At 44.1% G+C, this 22,349-nt stretch overlaps 1 protein-coding gene across 3 annotated transcripts in view; it reads left to right on the forward strand.

The window, feature by feature from the left end:
• Window positions 1–22,349, forward strand: part of fat2 (FAT atypical cadherin 2) — a 73,261-nt gene that overhangs the window by 38,759 nt on the left and 12,153 nt on the right. For all 3 annotated transcript variants that reach the window (XM_034597217.1, XM_034597218.1, XM_034597219.1), the window contains 8 exons: window positions 3,037–3,426; window positions 10,331–10,542; window positions 12,057–12,194; window positions 12,371–12,514; window positions 15,669–15,866; window positions 16,929–17,526; window positions 17,668–17,868; window positions 20,351–20,508. In XM_034597217.1, coding sequence (XP_034453108.1) covers window positions 3,037–3,426; window positions 10,331–10,542; window positions 12,057–12,194; window positions 12,371–12,514; window positions 15,669–15,866; window positions 16,929–17,526; window positions 17,668–17,868; window positions 20,351–20,508 — 2,039 coding nt within the window. The remainder of the gene's footprint in view (window positions 1–3,036; window positions 3,427–10,330; window positions 10,543–12,056; window positions 12,195–12,370; window positions 12,515–15,668; window positions 15,867–16,928; window positions 17,527–17,667; window positions 17,869–20,350; window positions 20,509–22,349) is intronic.

A 22,349-nucleotide genomic window follows, 5' to 3' on the forward strand; every position in this document is an offset into this window, starting at 1 on the left:
GTGTGTGTGTGTGTTATTACTGATCCTTAACACAATGAAAGACTGAGCCATTCCCATTCCTGAAACACCCACGTGATGGTTTCATTCCAGCTCTGTCATGAAGGATTTTAACTCTTAACCGTGTCAACATTAAAATCTCACTCTGCTCGTTAGGCCACGGTCATTTCATTCGTTTCTCATTTCCTGTCCAGTCGTTTATTTGGACTTTTTGGGACATTGATCCTAAAGTGTTCGTCTTGGGAGTGAAAGTGTTTGTTTTCATCGGATTTCATCCAAAATATTTTACATGACAAATTAAACCTGATGCGTTGACTGAAAACACATCCCAGTGTGTGTTGGTGCGTGCTGACGCAGAACAAGGGGCTGATGTGTTTTCCTTTCTCCTGTAACATATTCAAACTAGATTTTTTTTTTAGGTTAGTTTCTCTCAGCTTTTTACCGCCTCATTTACTTCAATCACAAACCTGTGATACTCAGGAAGTGTCATTTATTCTCTGACGTAGAGCTGAAGAATGTGTGAAACGCAGATTTTATAGAAAGATGGACGACATGACAGCTCCCAAAAGTGAAGCCAAAGCGTCTTGATCGCCACCTAGTGGCTGGCTGCAGTATGAGTTATATATGCTGCGTCCTCCATGTTATCAGATGGGACATGGACCAAACTAAAAGGTCAAAATACACACTGATGTATGTTAAAGTGCTCATTTTTCCAAAAAGGCTGGTTTTGATTAGTGATTTGATGCTATAAAACTGGGTGAAGCATCATGATTGACAGCTGAGATTATGTAGAAGACGCAGACAAGGTTTCATCTTGGAAAGACGATGAGAGTCAAGAGCTTTTGTTGATGCCTCTAGTCCTGTTTCTATTGTGAACGTGTCTGAACGGAAAATCTCCTGCTGCGTTCTTTGTGAAAGTGAAACTCTAGGGAAACTCTGGAACACTTTGTCCTAATCATGTCTGAAAAACATCTTCAATTTAGTGTACTGGTGCCAGGATTAAAAAACACCTTGTTCTTTTAGAGTTTATTTCTTTACAGGTACTTCCAGAGTTCACATAAAGACAAACTTCAATCCTCTTCTCACGTAAACGTCTTCTCAAACCTCCGTGTGTGTTTGTTTCTTTCTTCCGTCCTTGTTTATTATCCTATTATTACTCCTTCATGACTTCCTTTTGCTTATTTCTATTTTTCTCTTTCCTGTGATTTACATAAGCCTCTTATTTTGAATCCCACTTCTGTCTTCTGAGTGTTTTTAGAAAACAATTTGATCACACCGTTGTTGTTTTTTTTTTTAGCTCTGAACAAACACCAAACCAATTTGAACCAACCTCTACCGACTTAAATGAGCTGGCAACGTTTGGTGCAAATTTCCGCAGCAGTGTTTTTGAATGTTTTATTCATTCGCTGCCTCTGATGGTTGCTTGGTTTTTTTTAAGGTGTTGGAACAGTAAAATCACACAGAAGCACTTTGCTCAGTCACTGGAGGTGTGTGTGTCTGATGTGTGTGTTTGTGATGTGTGTGTGATGCCTGTGTGTGTGTGATGTGCCATTCAAATGACTTTACTTCTCACACACACACGTTTACGCTCAAATTGACTTGTTTACGCACAAAAACACAGATTCGCACTTGATAGTCGCAGTTAACACAGACTAGGATTTGATACGAATGCACAAAGATGAGAGAAGTTTGACGGGTAAACATTTACACACACACACACACACACACACACACACACACACACACACAAGGGAACAGCAGCAGACAGAACAGCCACTCCCTCAGATGTGCAGCAGCTTGTCCTCTTTCTCACAGAGCGACGGTGACGAGTGACAAATTTCTTGGGAGTTTATTTCTCAAAGAAATGTCTCGAAAACACAGATGATCGGCCACAAAGACGATTGTCTCAAGACATGACAGAAAAAACATGTGGGAACATCTGTAATAAGAGTCAAACTCGTCCGAGAAGTTTTTATTTGTGCAGATTTCGATTTTTTTGTCTCTCGAGCAACCAGGAAACTTGAGAAAAGTGAGAAACCGGCGACGACACGAAGCAGCTGGACCTCAGACCTTGTGTTTATCGGAGCTTTGTGTTAAAAATGTTGACCTTTGATCGCGGCACGCCCCTTCAGTCGGTGTAATTACACACAAACGGCAGGAACGTGTCCCTGCAGGGGCGTGTGCACGGTGTTCAGGGATCAGGTGAAGCCAGGGATCGACCTGCGAGCTTTGCCACATGCGTCACTGCTTCCTGGTTTTTCCTCACGTCTGATTTCAGGGAATTTAAAAAAATATCCTGAAAATCTCTGTTTTGACATCAAGGGGTCGAAAGGTTTATCGGTTTAAGTGCAGCCTAAAAGAAATAAAGAAAACTTGAATTGTAGTATTTGTTTAACAGCTTTCAGCTTCACCTTGTGATCATAAATACTAAAATCTAAACATGTATACATACATAAGGTGCAGGCCTTCAACCTTATAGAAAAGTAAAGCATAGTTTAGAAGAGCATTGTTTTCACAGCACAGTTCTTTTTACTTTACTTTTAAAACTATAAATGCATTTCTTGTTTTTGTTTTTTATATCATTCATCAACCGTTTAGATTTTATGATTCAACCTGACTCTCGTGCTCTGACATCCAGGATTCAAACCACAACATAATCTGATTGTTTAGTGGCTCCATCAGACTTGTTTTCTTTTTGTGACACACGTGTTTGTTAGACGTCGTCTGCTCTTGGTCAGATTGTGGTTAGACTTCCTTGAGAGTTACATGATTTTTCAAATTACAGGTGAATCACCATGAAACTCTCTCAGCCTTTTCTCTGCTGTGCCTTTGTTCCAGATGAGAACAGTAATAACTTCCTGGCGTATTTTTCAATATCCTTACTCTCATCACAAGGATGAAACCAAAGAAAATGTAATTTGGTCATTTCCAAATAAATATAGTGAATATTCAAACTGAACTGATCTGTTTTGTTGCTGCTGATCAATATCTGGTATTAGTTTATTTTATTAATCACTTCTGTGTGTTCACTCTGTGCAGGAATAAACTCCGAGGTGAAGTACTCCCTCCTGGCAGGAGACAACGGTTACTTCTCTGTGGACGAGTTTTCGGGGGTTCTGCGTCTGGAGCGACCTCTGACCTCAGACACCCCGCCCTCCTTCGAGCTGAAGGTGAAAGCCACCGACCGAGGGCTGCCCCGTCACCTCTACTCCATCGCCACCATGACGGTGGACGTGGTTTCCCTGGACAACTACCAGCCCGTCTTCCTGAGCTCCGAGTACACCGCCCAGCTCCCGGAGTCCGTAGCGGTGGGGGTGGAGGTGCTGAGCGTCTCCGCCCTCACCACGGATGGAGGAGGGCCGGAACCTGTCGTGTATCGCATCGTGTCCGGTAACGAGGACGGACGTTTCCTGTTGGACTCAAGGACAGGTCAGTGTTCATCTTCCTCATCGTATCTACAGATTTACACAACTGGTCCTGGTGAAGCATCAGTTCATGATCCTCAGATACAGATTCAGTTGAGACTCGTGGTCACACTGGACCTCAACATGTCGCACAGCAGAACTTTCCTCTTCCTCTTTAGCTCCGAGTCATTAAACGGGGATCGGTCATAAAAGCAATAAGGATTTAATCTAAATTCCTTCTCAGGTTCTTAATGAGTGTTTCACATATTTGCGGTTAATTAGTGAAGTCTTTAAATTAAATTCAATATTTTGTGGATATTAATATGGGTTCATCACTTAACTTCCCAGACGAAGGCCACAGTGTGAAACGCTGCAGGCGAAGTTATAAATTAGAATCTGCCTCATCATTGAAAAACTTTGCGGGTAATTAGACGCCTAAACGGCCAGAAGCTCTTTTATAAAAGTCCTCCTCTGTTTTTCTGAGTTACTTTTCTTTATTGTAGTCCAGAGCTGTGAACGTTGCCTGTTCATTTTATTTTTTAACAATAAAAGTTTCTTTCTTTTGATGCAAGTTGAGGTTTGTGGTCGAGTTTTGGTGTCCAGAGTTTCCTCGTGCTCTGTCCCCGGCTGGATTTTAAAACTTGCAGAGTTTGGGAGTGAACTGGATTTTGTTCTTTGGACTGTTGTTGCCGATAAATTATTAAAAGCCAGGAGACCCATGTTCATCGTTCGCTGCATTTAGTTTCAGAGTTTGAGGGAGAGTTTGAAAGTTTGAAACAGCAGAGACGTGGCGATCCAGAACTCTGCAGCCTGGATGACCCGGCTGAGAAGAGTCCTCGGGGATAAAGACCTGAGGCGGCTCTGATGCTGGTCCCCTAATCAGTCAAGAATCAGAAACTAAATAGTTCCTCAGTTGAAGTTTTGCTGTCGAGTTATTTCATGTGAGACCTTGAGCGTCTGGACAATAGGAGGAGGAGGAGGAGGAGGAGGAGGAGGAGGAGGAGGAGGAGGAGAGTTACTGGACGTCTCCTGCTGTTCAGTTGCTTCTGTTTTCTCTCACTGTGAATGTTTGTATCTTCCTCTAATCAATAAATCCCCCGATCGTCCTCGAACACGGAATAAACCCACTTCCTCCTCTTTGTTTACTCACTAACAGGGAACTCAGCTGCTCAGGAATTCAAACCTCTGCTCTTCTGAGTGTTTGGTCCTCGTTGTGCTGTGTTCCCATTAAAACTTTATTTAAACTTTCTAAAGTTTAGATGGACTTTTTTAAAGCATCCATATCTATGACAGATGGGAGTAGTGAGTGAGATATTAGCTGCAGATGATTTATCAGTAGAAAGTCCCTCAGTAGAGCGCAGACCTCCGTCGAGGCCCGTCAGGCCCCTTATGAAGCCACATTTAATTTTTCAGGCGTTGTCATGTCGTCCATCTTTATACACTATATGTCTATATGTCTATATCGGATCTGCCCCAAAAATATAACGGCCTGTGTCTCATCCTTTTGTGTAATCAGCTGACAAACAAACAAACAAACAAACAAAGTACAGGGGTGAAAACATAACCTCCCTGGTCCTCGTAGTGATTGTGAATTATTAATAAACAGTAACATCTGAATATAAAGTGGTGTTTTAGTTATTTAACTCACCGTGAGGTTGATTCTTCTTTGTTTGCTTTAATTTGATCCCAAATGAAATGTGTGTTTCCTCCCGAACAACCTTCACACCTGCGTTAAAAGCTGTGAAACCTTAAGGCTTCAGGATCCAGAGGAGTTGAGTGAAATATCCATTTAAACTTTGAATTAGCCTTTAAGTTCTCGGAGGAGCCTCGTGAGAAACTCGCTGTTGACTCACTGTCCCCGTCCCATCTGTCGGGCTCACATGAATGTGATTTGCACAACAAAGTTTTCATTTGCTTTTGTTGAAGTTAATTGTGAATCAGTTTCTTCTTCAGCTGCCGTGTAATCACAGGAGAATGAGTCACTGTCTGGACGAGACCACTGCCGATAATTTATGAGTTTTGTTTTTTCACGTCCGCTGAATGATTTAATATTATTTTAAAAATAGTAGAAGATGCTAAAAGCCAGAGGCTTCGGTTGTGAGCCCACTGAGCAGAAGGTGTTGATCAGACTCCTCGCACTCTGCAGTTTCTCATATGTTACTGCAGGTGCCAGGTTTGCTGAGGTTTCACCGACGTGCCGGCGGAGATGTGCCACAATCACCGAGGGGGTTTGTGATGTGATGGCGCAGAACAGAGGAACGTGTGAAATACGAGAAACTACTCAGTGAAATTGTTATTGTCGCTGTGCACGACACAACTTTGGTGTGAGTGTGTTGTGCATATATGAATTTCAATTTTTACAAGGGATATTCACCATGGCGACCGCGTGTGTTTCTTTTGCACATTGAGAAAACTGGAGAAGAACGTTTCTGGAGAGTTGAGCTTCATTTGTGTTGGAGGAGTTAGGACACATCTCAGGTTACACTGTGGTTAAATGAAACATCAGGACTATGGCAGCTGCTCATGTTTCCTCCTACAAGTGGATGATGCTGGTGTTTAATAATTAATTCTGGACATTAAAAAGCCAGTTTAGTGCAGTTTGATTTAATTGATTAACAACTGAGTGTTGAACTTTATTCAGCTTGTTGAGTTTTATTGTTGTGAGTCTCAGGATCTTTGAAGAAGAGGTCGGTCATGAACGCAGGTTTATTGAAAACCAGATTCTCTTCGTTAACTTCGGCTGAGAATCCTGTAAAAGTTCAAAATGGCTGAAGCTGCCAAACGAGTCTTTGCCTCTTTGCCTCTCGGGCAAACAGGTGAAACTCCTGTTTTCTTCCCTGAATAAGCATCTTGGCACTGATTTCCCATCAGCCTTTCACTTCCTCCACCACCTGCCACTGCTGCGCTCCCCGAGCTGCTGCTGCTCTATAGAAACAGAACCGCGTGGAAATAATTCCCATTCAAACAATCCAGCACATTTCCTTCCACCTTTCACACCACGTGAGCGGCAGATCCCAGCAGAGGCTGACGTCCGTCCTTGTAAATCCTGATTGTGCAGGTAATTATGCTAATGAGTCAGATTCATTGTGCTTCTACCAGTTTGAAATCCTGCATTTTGACGGACGCCTGGTTCGTGTGCTGCAGCTCCTGCGCGGCTGCTCGCGCTGCCAGGTTTCTGTCAATAAGGGTTCGTGTCTGTGTTTTACTGAAAGAAGCCTGAGCTCATTCTGCACAGCGTGAAGCAGCTTCTCACGAAGAAGAAACTGGGTGAGGAGCTCATTCTGCACAGCGTGAAGCAGCTTCTCAGGAAGAAGAAACCGAGTGAAGGTGATTTGTCCCTGTCAACTTAAATGACTCTGATTCCCACATGTCCTAGTGACTCCACACACACACACGGCTCCTCTTCTTCATCCTGAGATATTTGTGTTCTTCCAGTTCCACGTCCGTCACGTGTTAGAAACCTCATCAACACGTCTACTCGCTTCCCGTGAAGCTTCCTGCTTTATTCTCACATGGACTCAGTCTGTTTTTAGACGGAGACACATTCGTCCTCACTTGTTCACCCTGTTGGGGCGTCAAACTTTATTTCCGGGGTAAAGCAGGAGTGTAACAAAGCGTTGGTCCATCTGTCAGCACTTCCTCTCCCTCTCTGGGCTGCTCAGGCTCAGTAATTATCCTTTAACAGCCGGATGCAGTCGATTTTAATTTGATTCAAACTGGAGTAAATAGTGCATCGCATGGGGATAATCTGTGCTCCTGTGAGTATTTCACTCAGCAGGGGCCGAGCGGGACGGCCACGTCGTTCTCTGTGTGGTTCCCGATGTTCCCAGAGAGAAGCTCAGGGAAGCATCTGTCTCGTTAATGACGGAGGGAACGGCACCAGACGCACGTTTTCCAAACCAACTAATTAGTCGTCAATTTCCACGAGTCTCTTCTCTTTAAAACACTCGGGATAAAGCTCATCTGTACTTATTCAGCTGAAGTTCTATCCACCTCATTTTGAAATGATTTCCTTCAAGCGAGAATACGTTTTTGTAGCCGATTGTGTTTTTCTAAAGTAGTTATGAGTCCGTTAAGGTTTGACTTGGCTTTAGAAAACGTACAAGCGTCATTAAGAGACGAGAGATTTATGCTTTAACGATTAGATTTAGTGTTTTCAAACAGTATTGTTCACTTTTGTAAGAGAAAAGACTGAAAAGATGAGAACTTACAGGTTTGTTTGTGTAGTTCACTTTGTCACCTCCGAACAGAGCAGCTCACAATTCATTCATTGGAGAATCAGGACAAAATTAAATGTTTCACACTGTGAATTTCACAACTCTTTCTTAACCAATAACCCATGTAAGAGGTTAACATGACCGATGGGTGGGTAAGTAGGTCACAATACTTTTTAGTAAACACTTGTCAGAGAAGGAAGAATTACTGCAGTTGTTGGGACAAGTAGCTGTCGAGTGGAAACATGTCAGTTTGAATCAGAGCCTCAGAACTGTGAGTCAGCCGTGACTCAAATGTGAACGTAGAAACTCAGTATTCATCTCTTTCTGAGCCGGTAAGTGAACAACTCAAACTTTATTTGGTGCCTCGTGAAGAAGGAGTCGATCTGCTGTGTGATAAACAGAACTCCGGTGAAGAAACGACGAACACGAACGAGACGCATTAATCAGAAAACCTGGAGCTGATCCAGCTGTTTCTCGGCTGAAGAAGGTAGAAAATAAGAATAAATAAAACAAACAGATGAATAAATAACACAGCGTGGAGGCTGTCAAATCTCCTTGATCTCAGAAAAATCAATAAAGTGAGCCGTGTGTGTACGAGCAGCGAATTATTTTCTCGATGTGACCTGGAGGTGTTTAGTTTGAGGCGAATGGTGGAGTGATGTTATTGTTGGATCCCGGTTTGGTTTCTCTTATGAAGCGCGGTGGAGACACTGGCTGGAGGCCCAGAAAACAGGCTGTGTGCGTCTCCCCCCCGCTCTGCTGGAGAGCGTGAGCCTGTCGACAGATACACTCGGGCTGTGTGCGCTTCGCTGAGGCCTGTTCACAGCGATGAGCATTGTTTTTACAAACTTCTGATCTCTGGTTTTTAATTGTATCTATAAAAACTGATAAAAAAAGAAAGACTGAAAAGAGAAAAGGTCGTTTTCTTTGAGATAAAATGAGCAACGAGACAAACAGGAATGAAAATACACACAAAAAACAAACTATTGCACTAAACCGTCACAACTCAACAGTATTTTAGCTTGAAAATCAAATCAAATATCAAATATCAAATATCAATCGCTCATTTGTTCTGACAAATGATATTTTCATCCCCAGCAACTGATCAATTGCTCCGTTCTCCCTGAGCTTGCCTGCTCTGTTATAGCAGTAATGATAATAACCTTTGATTTTCTTTGTCACTCTGTCAGTGCAGAGACGCGTCAGTAATAACCAATAAAAATCACACTCCCTTCGAAGCTGTGATGATGAAATGATCAGAGCAGAGCGAGCAGGAGGTGAAGAGAATCCATCTGTTGAAGTTCAGCAGGTCGGCAGCACATCGGATAAATGACGAGTTCAAAACCCGCCGGGCCGAACAGACGGAGGAAAGCACAGAATGTCCCTTTAGAGACGAACCTCAATTTACAGGAGCGATAAAAGAGGAATCAGACGTGTGGATGACAGAGGACACGTGAGACCGGCAGCTGTGGAGAGACGTGTGGTTCCCGAAAGGTTAAACTTCACTGAGATGACAAAAGAGAGGGGTCACCAGAGATGTCACACGATACCACACACACACACACACACACACACACACACACACACACACACACACACACGGGGGGGATAAAGAGAATAGGGTCTGAATGAGGACGAAGGTCATTGTGAATCATGGATCTGAACCAGAATGAATTCAGCTAAATGCTGCTCATGTTACACTGAGTGGAATCTGACTTGTTATGCAGGTCTAGTTGGTCTTTCATTTTAAAACCATGAATCCATTGATCATTTCAGACGTGTTATTGAGTTAAAGGTGAATTTTTTACATTCAAGGTTTCTAATTTTCTCAGTTTTGTGTAAACTGGGGTTTTTGCCTCGACCAGACAAATATCAAGCAGTGTAGGAACGCTTCAAGGACGTGTGTTGTTTTTACAATATTTTGGCTAAATGATTTTTAAAAAAGCCATTATGCTAAATTGAAATGTTGCTGGATCCTGATCGATTTAGATTTTCTGGTCTGATCTCATATCGATATGAGGGAGTAAAGAAATTCAGATACCGATACATCAGCAGATTGTATAAATACAAAAACTGGCAATGATTCCATGTCGTTATCAAACAAAACAAATGAAAGTGAGGTTTAATATATTTTAACCATAAACTTTATTATAAATAACTAATATTTGGCCTTGTTGTAAATTGAACCTTTCATCCTCTGTGATGCTGCTTCACGATATCGTCCACAGTCCTGAGTCTTCTGTGACTCTAAAGAAACACCTGAACCTGAGATTTCATGTTTTATACACGCAGCTCTATGTGTTGTTCTTAATTTGATCCATTCGTTCCCTCAGTTCAGCCTGAAATATTTACTATGTTAAGAAAAGAAAACTCGAAGAACTTCTGATCTTGACTTGAGAAAGTTTTGTGTCCCTGACGAGGCAGCATGTATTTGTAATGACGGCCCCCCCCCCCCCCCGGTGAATCTAACATCTGGAGGTGAGGAGGTCGTAGAACCACACGGAACAAAATCAAGAGGTTTTCTATTAGATGTACTTTAAATGTTACGAATCAAAAGATGTCATCACTACAACATTAAATCTGAACACAACACACTTGTTTTAAACTCGGGTTACAAGAGGTTGTGTTTTTTCTTCAAACGGCTCAAATTAAAACTTCATGTTCTCAGACTCTTCAGGGAGAATAACGTAGTGTTTGCTCTGTGGTCCTCAGGCCTCCTGACCCTCAGCGCTCCGCTGGATTTCGAAGTTTTGCGGGAGTACTACTTGTCTGTGGAGGGAAGTCGGGGCAAGTCGTCCCTCAGCGACATCACCACGGTTATCATCAACGTGACGGACGTGAACGACAACGCGCCGGTTTTCGGACGGGGCGACTACAGCGCTGACATAACGGAGGACATGACGCCTGGAAGCCTGGTGATGAAGGTAGAGAGCAAGGCACCAACACACGGGGTTACACTGAAACTTCAACTTATTCAATGTTTCACAAAATTCACAAACTCTGTTTCGTACGTTTTCAGTGAAGCAGAAACAACGAGCTCATTTCTCCAGAGTTCTAACTCAGGGACTGTCTGGAGGAAGTCCAGAGCGTTTACACATGTATCGCTACACGAGATATTAAAGGATAAAACCGGTGTTTGGCCTTTTAGATGCAGATCTTGCAGATCATATTTTTACAGTAAAGTTTACTTCAACATCTGTATCACACTCCAGAGAGCAGAGCTGAAAGTTGAAGTGAAGGTTACATTGAATAAATGAATGTTCTTCATCCTGAGTCTTCCAAGTGTTCAGAGTGTGAATAGAAACAGAAACATCAGAAATCTTTCATTGAATCTCTGGATCGAAATGAAATATTTCCAAGTTTCATATTTCTTCATTATCTGTCGCTTTAGTGTTTCCAGTCCCAACACAGACACACACACACACACACACACACACACACACACACACACACACACACACACACACACACACACACACACACACACACCTACACACACACACACACACACACACACACACACACACACACACAACATGCCTCAGAATTCACATATCAAAGGTAAAACGTATTTTCTCAGAAAACAAAGAAACAACTAAACACACATTAAAAACTGTAATAAATCAAAATTCAAGTTTGAGACAAAAACACTGAAAGAAAAACTCACGTGTGAAATATGACACATTAATTATTAATTATTCCACGCATCGTGAGATGATCTGGCCAATCTGTCGATGACGCACACGTGTAACAATTTTACACACACACACACACACACACTCATGGTTATCTGACAACATGTCAGCCGTCGTCTGTCAGTCCAGCACCAGAGATAACGCAGCAATAACACAGCTCAGTAGCTCGCTGATGGTCGACCACGCTCGGATGACGAGTCTGTAATCACATGGTTTCATATTTGACATTTAATCTCCCCTGCTTCCATTTTGTCAGTTTTCCCCGTTAACTGTCACCGTTTGAAACAGTTTACACGTAATATGAGAGGCTCCTCGGTCACAGAGGGGGTGACAGAGGAGGTGACAGAGGAGGTGACAGAGGAGGTGACAGGAGTTATTGTCACACTGAGCTCAAGTCGTGGAAGTGAAAAGCCACAGGATCAGTTTTATTCAAAGAAATCCCCATTTTAATGAGTCACAAAAGTTTCTCTTTGGCAAATGAATCAATCTGCGGTTGAAGTTTATAATTTATGTTGTAGAACAGGAAATGGGCGTCACGATGTTGAAGACAAGTCTGAACACAATTATGATTATTAGTAAAATCATGTTTGATTGTCTGTAGTTTTTGTGTGTGTGTCCTCATATTGAACCGAAGCTAAAACAAGCTCATATTTACAAACCATTGAAGCTCAAAGTATTGTTTGTCTGACCCCCCGACAGTAGAATTTAGAATTTCTCAACCTAAAATAAAAATATCACCCCAGGTTGCAGCCACTGATCTTGACGGTCCGATCAACAACCTGCTGCGTTACTCCATCGTGAGCGGAGACCCTCTGCAGCAGTTCTCCATCCACCCACGCAGCGGAGAAGTCACGGTGCGGACGGCCGTGGACAGAGAGGAGGTCAGTGTCCGTCTGTGTGTCCAACGAATACAAATGAATACAGAGAAATGACACGGATAAGGAGGAATCATTTCACAAGCATGGGGAATAAAGGGGAGTTGATTAAATAAGCAAAAGACGGCGAAAGAAAAGAAAGTAAAAACAAATAAAAACACAGATTTTCATCTCTTCTCCAGATCCCTCACTACTCTCTGACGGTGCAGGCGGCGGACGAAGGAAATCCTCCTCTGTCCACTGCGGTTCACATCACCATCTCCGTCACTGACGTCAACGACAACCCGCCGGTCTTCTCACAGGTCAACCACAATCTGCTGCTGCAGGTACGTCAACCTGAACCTCTCCAGCAGCGTTACATACCCACGCACACAGGAAAGAAGCCAATCCGGAGCATGATTATCAACTGTGGTGAACGTTTGGCCCCATTTGTCTGTCAGTGGCTGCAGATTTCATAGCGAGACCCTGATAATAGCTGCTTGGAACCAGGTGGACATGATAATTATACACTGTCCCACTAATGGACAATCTCCACAGGACCAGAGGCCACATGTCTGATTTCTGTGTGCGTCACCTCCTCCGCGTTCAACGAGCAATGATGCAATTCACCTCGACAAGCGATTATCATTCACCTGCTCAAGTCGCCCGGTTCACATGTCCCGACACTCAGCCAGTAGCAAACTGAGCTGTTCTGTTTCCCTTCACTGTTTAACAAAGTTTACTTGCTTGAAAAAGAAACTGAAATTTGAAGTGAACTATCTTTAACTTTAACCCCTGAGAGCATCGTTTAAAAATGATGCAGTGAGACCTTCACCGTTTTCTACGGGATGGAATAAATTTATGACTCGAGACGTTGAAGCTGCACAGAATACACAATTTGATCCTATCTCCGCTCCTAAGATCCATCAGATGTGCGGCTCCCGGTGATTCAAAGTACGCTTTCTGCCTTTAACCCTGTTTTATTAATTGCTTTGACCCCTGTGGGACACCGTAGACGAGCCTGGCAGATTCATTGCAGCGTGTTGTGGTTGAGAAAAAAAAAACAGCTTCAGAAACCGACCACGTTCGCAGCCTGGAGCGGTTAGATGAATAAAAAGAGAAAGAGCTGTCGGCACCACGCTGCCCTGCAGTGGAAGGAAACCGCCGACCTCACGCAAAACGTCAACAAGTGATATGTAAAATAAACATCAGCCCAGAGAAGAGTTGCCTGTTTCCTCAGCTCAAATAACCCGCGGTGTCCCGGGAGGTGGGGGGGGGGAGCCGCGGTCGCATTCATGTGTGAAATTTGATGAGAAAATGCAAAGAGGGGGACTCGCTTTGACTCGGTGTGTTTTGTTAATATGAGCAGAAAGGGACAGAGAATATGAAATCACAGCCCTGAGTCGTGTCAGATTGAATTAAGGCTGCGAACCTCCACCTGCTCCGCTCCCGACTGCGTGATGAGCTGCTAACGAAGACTGATGAACTAACTACTCCAGACAATTAAAGAGAAATCACTCAGATCAGTCGTTTCCGTCTCTCCGTACCGTGATGACTCTCATCCTCCGTCTGCTCTCTGGGGGAAAGATGCTGAGCTGTGAGTGCTGCTCCATCGCAACCCGTGGCGCCCGGAGCTCATTAAAGAGTTCAGGACTCAAACTCATCAGAGAGTCGCACCTAGAGCGAGGTTACTGAACTTCAAACGGCAGAAAGATCAGCTGTGTGTGTGTGCGTGCGTGCGTGTGTGTGTGTGTGTGTGTGTGTGTGTGTGTGTGTGTGTGCGTGTGCGTGTGCGTGTGCCCTAACCCTAAACACAACTGAACAAAGCAGAGCAACAAACCTCCGACCCTGAACTTATTCAAATGAAGAATACTACATTCAATATGTTGTATTATTCAAGCTCAGAAATCTTTTCTTGCTTTGTTTTTAGTTTTTTTTTATTTATTTGATTTGAAGTCAAAGTGGTTGAAGTGAAAGAGTCTCTGAACTTTATTAATGTGACATGAGTCTCCGTTTGCTTTGCACAGACACAGACAATAAAAGACCTTCAGAGGGGAACTTTTTACTTTCATACTTAGAGAACATTTCAGAGCCTACACTTGTACTTGAAGTACTTGTGTACTTCACTTTAAACACAAGTATCTGTACTTCTGCTTGAGTACAGGATGTGCGTGCATTCACCACCTCTGGATGAGGTTGCTCTGACACCCGGCGCACATCACAGAGCTGCTTCTCGCTGGCTGTCGCTCATCGACAGTGCAAGTCGCTCTGGCCTTCGCTCTGTCAGGACACAAACTCCCGTCCAGTCACAGAATTGTTCCCGAGCCAGAGCGTCGCCTCCGTGTGGTTCTGAATCCAAACGCCGTGTTATCGTCCCATCTGCTGATGTCTCCCCCGCCAGCTCGGCCCGACGAAGAAAAAGCAGTGATTGCATTAAGCAGATGGATGTTTGCTGAAACAGGGGAAATGAGTTGTTTCTTTGCAGGTGTTGCACAGCGTCCTCTCTCCTGTTGCCGTTACGTCCCTTTGTTTGTCTACTTCCGTCGACTCTTTACGACGAGCACATCTGTTGCAGTGCAGCGTTTGTCTGAGGCTGCGGTCGTATTTCACTGAGAGCAGCAGATGGACGCTTACTTCACTATGTGTGTGAAAGTCCTCAGAGCTGCAGCTCAGTGATAAATCTGTGTTGATACCTGTACTTCAGGAAAACGCTCACTGGAGTCTGTCTTCTCTCCTGCAGGCCAGACACTAACACGTGGACTGATCCAACGTGGTTCACTCCAGAGTTTAATCAGATTTGTGAGACGTGTTTGGCTTTGTGCTGCTCTGCATCTGTCAGATGTTTCTGTCGAGGGAGGCAGAACTAACATTGTTTGACAGAGCTGGACCGGAGGGTATGAAGCAGCAGCTCCTCACCTCTGTCCTGAGGCTCACAACTCAGATTCACTGTACAGAGCTTTTGGCGATAAGGGCCGACACACGTGGAATTTATGGAATTTTGAAAACATTCACAGTTGTTTTAAGTCTCCAATTAACTTCCCCTGCATGTGTCTGAACAGTGAGTGAACACAGGGAGAATATGCAAACTTCCCGAAGGCTCAGGCTGCAGGACATGGGACTTGAACCCTGAACTATCTCGCTGCAACAGTGGTACTTACAACTGCACCACCGTGCCGCACAGAGGAGACGTATTCACAATCTTATGAAGTTTGAAAGAAGAGAAACACCAAGCACCAAAACAGAAAGTTAGATTCCTCTCCACAAATTATACTTTAACCTATTTTTGTATCGACTCAGCTTCAGCTCAGGCTCCGATCCTCCGTTTATCTTCACTTTATCCATTCTCCCCCTGAAAGGTCACTACACAGTACAACTCCCCATGTTTCCCTCTGTCTCCACTGTCTGCTGCTGTTTAAATATTTCCTCAAAGATGAAAATGGCGGTAATAACAGAGAACTTGATGAAAAGCTTTAATTGCCCTTTGCTCCTCGTCTCCTCCAGGAGGGCGAGTCGGTCGGCAGCAGCGTCCTTCAGCTCGTGGTGACGGACAGGGACACGCCGAGGAACGGCGCACCTTTCTCTTACCACATCGTGAGCGGGAACGAGGATCGCCGCTTCCACGTCGACCAGGGCGGCCTGCTGTCGCTGTCCGCGCCGCTCAGGAAGAAGGTCAAACCCCGACATCAGCTCAAGATACAGGTGAGGAGGCTGTGAAAACCCCTGAGTCCCCGACTGTTTCCTGTTTTCCACTTTACATCCACCTTTTAATCTTTTGTCTCATCCTCCTTCCTACGTGGGGCTGTTGTCACCTCTGTCAAATCTCAATATTTGTGTCTTTGGTGGAAAATAAAATGAAGATCTCATAAATTGGCTCACTATGAAAAACAAAAGTGCTCATTTTAAATCCTGGTGCAGCAGTAAACCTGTGATGCTCTGCGGCTCGTCCTCCGTGGCCTCGGCTGTGAGGCTGGAAATCACACTGGCCGAGCATCGGGGGAAATGTTAAAGTCATTTTTATAGAAGTCGTTCAACAATCTACTGGAGAGTCGCCAGTACGTTCCTTTTCTTCATCGTTGACTGGATGTGGAGTCAAACCCGCTCCATGTTAGATCCCAGTTAAGTGGACAGTGTTGTCCTTCAGGGCTCATGAGAATCAACTTGTACAACAAAGACAGGAACGTGCGGCGCCGTGAATACAGATCTCAACTGTTAATATTGTAAGAAAGAGTTCATCCAGAGTCCGTCAGTCGAGTCGTGACGTTTACTGAGAAAAGGTTATCACCAGGTCGCAGTGTTCGAGGCTTCTGAAGAACTGAAGGCATTTCTGAGTACAGCTGCAGAATGCATGTCAGTGGATTTCTATTGGCCTGTCTTAATGTTATCTGGAGTTTTAACACAGCTTATTGATGCTGTTTGGGAAAATAGCTGCATGTTTTCATCTTATCAATGTTTTAAAAATGTGTTTCCCTGCTCGACATCCCCCCCGGTCGGTGTTTAACTCCACAACACCGAGAGAAACACGGTGCACAGACGGTTCAGCAGGCGAGAGGACGTGGGATCTATAACTGTTCACTGATCAGATGTGTAGTCTCGTTCATCTGGTTCCTGTTCAGACGCCTGAAACTGTTGAACTGACCCGTGAACAGGAAGAAGAGAAGATGTTTGTTTTATCTGCAAAACAAAATGTTAGGAGCTGATGTCATAAAGATCAATATCGTCTTAATGATCTTTGTGGTTTGTTTCCATGTTTCCTCCCTGCAGGTGACGGACAGCGGCCACCCCCCCCTCTCCTCCATCTGTGTGGTCAGCATCAACGTCACCGAGCCGAGCATGTATCCCCCCTCTGTGGTTCCTCTGGAGGTCTTCATCACCACCTCTGGAGGCCTGTTTGCCAACCGGGTCATCGGCAGACTCCACGCGTCGGACCAGGACCTGCAGGACGTGCTCGCCTACAAGCTGGTGTCAGAAAGCCCACCCGGAGGCGTGTTCTCAGTCGACCTCGCTGATGGGAAAATCTGGGCGGATGAAAATCTGGAGGAGGGCTCGTATTCGCTCAACGTCAGCGTGACCGACGGGAAGTTCAGCGTCTGCACCGGGGTCAAAGTTCACGTGTGGGCGGCCGACCAGAGGGCGCTGGACTCCGGCCTGACGCTGCAACTGGACCGGATGTCGCCAGAGGAGTTTCTGGGAGATCACTGGAGAGGCCTCCAGCGCAGCCTGAGTCAGGCTCTGGGTTTACCCAGACAGGAGCTCCACCTGGCCAGCCTGCAGCAGCAGGACGCCCAGGTCCTGGAGCTCCTGCTCATCTGGAGGCAGGAGAGTGGACTGGTCCAGACTCTGCCGACCAGCCGACTCTCAGGTGATCACACTGTTCTTAGCTTAATGTATTAGCACTGCATGATGTGAAGAGAATATGATGGATGACTCTTTGAACAGACCTGTGGCGTCTGGCAGTGAGAGGAAGCGTCTGTTTGAACCTGAAACCTTCTCCTTCATGTAGGAATCATATTAGACATGGAGGACTCTCTGGGCCTGAGCATCCGCCGGGTGAGCCACAACGGCTGTGTGGACGCTGGCTGTCCGCCACGTGGCTGCAGGAACGCCGTCCGGCTGACGGGAGAGCGGCTCGGCCATTTCACCACGGCCAGAGCTGGTTACATCACCCCCCAGCACGCCTGGGAGAGCGTCTGCCCCTGTAACGGTACGTGTGTGTCGCATCACACAGGTTTACAATGAGCTCCACAGACATAAAATACAGATCTAATGTATATTAATATGTTTCAAACCAATATCACTCTAGTGTTTTAATTAGGTCTGGTTTTGAAAGTATAGAATCCAGCTCTGTTTGTATATGAATTTCATTTTTAGGCCAAAATATTGTCATTTTAACACATCGTCTCTTTCTAATCTAAAACTCAGTGACGCTGCGTCTCTAGTTTGATCTAATCTCCTTTTTGACTGTACTCAGATTACTAACTCAGATTAAAGAGCCCTCCTCTTCTTTACCTGTTAATCCCGCTGCAGTAAATCCCTCAGATTTGATATGAGGGAGAGAACAACGTCTGGTGTGAATGTGGGTTCGTCGTTAGCTTCAGTTACAGTCGACAGAACATCTGAGCGGCGGCGGCGGCTCGTTGGATCGTGCTCCGTGATTCGCGTTGGCATTCCTGAGAGGATTAGAGCAGAGTGAGAGTCGGCGAGGTGTCAGCTTGTCTGGATTCCTCCGGAACGTCGTCTGGATATTTTGACGTCTTTGGTTTTAAGACGTTTTGGAGATAAGGTGTCGTGTGAGATTCTCCGATTTTGACATTTATTTTCATTCTTTAAATCATCAAATAAGAACATTATGTAAACGTACAACAACACAATATGTTTGATATGTTTAATACTTGATTTGAACTTATATTACAGTAACAGCGAGATGCTACTCATGGAACTTTGAGTTTTTATCACTGAATAAATTTAACGAATTTATCAAAACAATCGATAGACTTACGATTATGAGTTGAAGACACTTTTTTGAAAGTAGGATTTAAAGTAGGAGTTGTTTTAAAGTACTATTTATTTTTATTTCAAATCATTTGAAACACCCCCCTCCTCCTCCATGTTAGCAGATGGGACGTGGACGTGAATAAATAATTATAGGTCATGTTAAATAAATGTTTCACAAAGATGGTATTCAAATATTCACAAATCACAATTTTACTAATTTAACCCTCAACAAGAGTAAGTCCAAAGTACCAAAGAACACAAGAGAGAAGAAATGAGAAAAGTTACTACATTTTATTTAAAGGTTATTGAATCCGTGACCTTTTCAATATTGTAAAGTTTGATTATTAAGATGTATTTTATGTGTTAGACATTAAAATCCAGCCGAGGTTTTAAACTGAGGATTTTTAAGACAGTAACAAACTGTGTGTTTTTTTCATTTTTCTTCGGAGAGCCGTTGTGGAAGACAAGGTCAAAATGAAAGTTAGTGAGTCTGGGAACATGTTGTTACCGAACCTTCCCACAGGCGTCATCAAAGTTTCATCTCAGAACCAGTAAAAACCAGAGAAAGAAACCGAGCAGGAGAAGTTTTGTCTGAACACTAATCCGCTCCTTTCTGCTGCCGGAGTCATCATTGATCCGTCCATTCATGATTCACTCATCTTTCATTCAGTCCCTGTTCCCCTCGGTTCTGCTGCTCATCTTTAAACTTGGATCAGACTCGTCTCCGATGACTTGCTCTTTTTTTTTTTACCCTTTGGGCATTTTAGTTTTTCAGCTCTTGGACATTTTCCACTTTAAAAGATCAAACTATTTAAAAAAAGAAGACACGTTTCTCTTTCTTTCTTTCTTTTCGTTTTTTTGTTCCGTCAGATGTGAAATCACATTACGTCGAGTTACAGCGTGTTTCATCTTCCACCTCTGGCCGGAGGTGAAGGTGGAAAAACAACACTCGCCCGCACGGCTTTCTTTTCTTTTCTTTTTGTTTGTAAGTTTCGTGGCCTCGAGTGTGAATCTGAAAAGGGAATTTGGTTCCTTCAGAAGTTCAGGTAACAAGAATCTATAACAGTCGACTGGATGATGAGAGTTTAGACTGAAATCGTGTCAGAGATATTTTATCTCAACGTCTTTTATCACTTCAAGTCTTTAAAAACTACTCTCATTTGTTTTCACTGCCAATTAACAGTTGCAGAGTTGCTTTTACTTTATTAGACTGAAAATATCCATCTGGCCGAACTCGTCTTTCTGCTTGTGCCGTCAAAATGCAGCATAATTAAAATCTGAAACACATTAAATATTCCAACAAAGTCCAACATTATTATGAATGTCCAAATAAATATTTCAAACATTTCTGACTAAGATAAGAGCTGAGCAGGATGTTTTGAAGATGAAAAATAAAAGCTAAACCAAATAAAGATCCCAAAAGATATTTTCAGCATTTCTACTCTGCAACGTCTTGTTTTTAATTTGTCGACATAATCTGTAAATACACTGTTAAGAATGTTGGATTTGTGTGTGTGTTGATTGATTTATTTTCCATATTGATGAATGACTTATATCTTCTGATTGAGTTCAGTGACCCTGAGGTGACGTCTTGGTCCAAACACACAGAAATATGATTTCAAATTATATAAAAACAGAAGGGGAGAGTTTTGTCCGCATCTTTTTTCATTCTCTGTGTTCCTGTGTTTCAGAGACGGCAGTGAGGTTCGATGGTAAATCTTACCTGAAGTACCTGCACAGGATGGACGAGGACAACCACGAGTTTAAACTGTCGCTGAAGTTCAAGACCTCTCAGGATCAAGGGCTCATCGCGTCGGCCAACAGCTCCAACGACTGGGGGGTCCTACAGGTATTTATCTGTGAGGCTGCAGTTCAAAAGATCAGGAGACTTTCACACACATGTTAGAAAAACTTTCTGCATGAACTTCTCTAATGTGACTCGCTTGAGACGCACAGGAGCCTAAATCTGGTTTAAAACCTCATTTATTATCCACAACTTGGCGTCTACAAGTTCTTTTCTTCAATATGAAAATACGTACTGGCTCCACAGGTTGGCAGCTCTGTTGGGTGGGGGGGGGGGTGCACGCATCAGCTGCTTTCAAAATAACACTTGGTCCAAGGACGAGCCAGTAAAGAAACCACGTGCACGTCAGCGTTGGCTCTTTTCATGTGAAACAAGAAGCTCCGTCATCGTCTGTTAGTTGGAAATGTCCCAACGGCTCGGAAAGATAAAATCAAAAGAACTTGTGTGTGTGTGTGTGTGTGTGTGTGTGTGTGTGTGTGTGTGTGTGTGTGTGTGTGTGTGTGTGTGTGTGTGTGTGTGTGTGTGTGTGTGTGTGTGTGTGTGTGTGTGTGTGTGTGTGTGTGTGTGTGTGTGTGTGTGTTGTCTCTCTGCAGTGAGGCAACTTCCATTTAAAACCAGTCCAAGACAAACCATTCGTTCTGCTCACCTGAGACAAAAACCTTGGTGGACATGTCTCAACGTCTCTGGAGAACGAACACGAAGTGAAAAACATTGTGTCACGAAATTTAATTACAACTGAAGGAAATGTGGGAAATGATGATTTCCATTCATCCACAGGAAGAGTGAATATTCATTGTGTTCTCCTCCGAGCCGAGGTGTTCGTGTAATGTTGTCGTTTGACATTAATTTACTGTCACAACGATAAAATCTGAGAGCGGCTGATTTAATCTGCGTGAGTTCTCTCCTGGGAGCAGCAGCGACGACGAGCGACGACGAGCGAAGCCTTTCATCACTGACAGCATCTCAAATGTCAATATGATATCTGCTGCTTTGAGCCGGCTGTCGTGTTTTCAGTTCAGGCCTCACGTTCTCTGAAATATTTGATATCTGACCAATTTTGTCTTTCACGTACAAAGAACACAGCAGGTTATCCGTTCACAACAACTAGAGCATTTGTGGGTGTTCAGGTGAGGGGTGACGTCAGGAGGACGGACGCGGCCTGCACCTATCTTCGTGCAGGTCGTTGCACGTGTTTGTTTGAGCTAAACGCCTGAATGAATATCAGAGCTGGCATTAAGCTTCAAGCTCCACCTCTGGTTCATTAATCCCTCCTTCTCCAGAATAATCAGCTCATCACCGCTCTTTTGATTTGAGGAGGGACTCGTAGCTCGAATGAACTCGCAGTCTTCGAGATTAATTGAAACGTTTCTTCTGGAGTCGTCGAGGGAAGGAGAGATTTATCCGGCTGCCGTGATGCAAGGTCTTCTGCGCCACGTCACAGGGACACACTGAGAGAGAATAATGAATCGTTGTATTCTTTGTGAGACATGAATAATTCTCTAAACAGATAGCAAAAAACAATACTGGCTTCCCCTTGTGGGCTCCTCCTCTCATTTGCGTGTGTACTCGGACGGTTGATTCTCGGGGGACTTGAGAAGTAGCGTTCAGTTTCCCAAGGTTCTTCCTCCTGGGTGTTGGGTCTCCGCTCGCACATGCAAGACGGATCCCGGCCTCTCCACTAATGAACCAGAGCATGTTCATACATATTCACTCGGCCTTGATTCCACTGTTACATTCGTGTGCGTGTAAATGTAGACAGGGATGCTGAAGCTGTTCCCATGTTGTTTTATTATGTACTAAACAAAGTGAGCACGCTCGCTGCAGAGGAGCAGCACTACACTCACTGTCACACCTCTGTGTGTGTGTGTGTGTGTGTGCGTGTGTGT

Source organism: Hippoglossus hippoglossus, chromosome 10, assembly GCF_009819705.1.
Source record: "Hippoglossus hippoglossus isolate fHipHip1 chromosome 10, fHipHip1.pri, whole genome shotgun sequence".
NCBI lineage: Eukaryota > Metazoa > Chordata > Actinopteri > Pleuronectiformes > Pleuronectidae > Hippoglossus > Hippoglossus hippoglossus.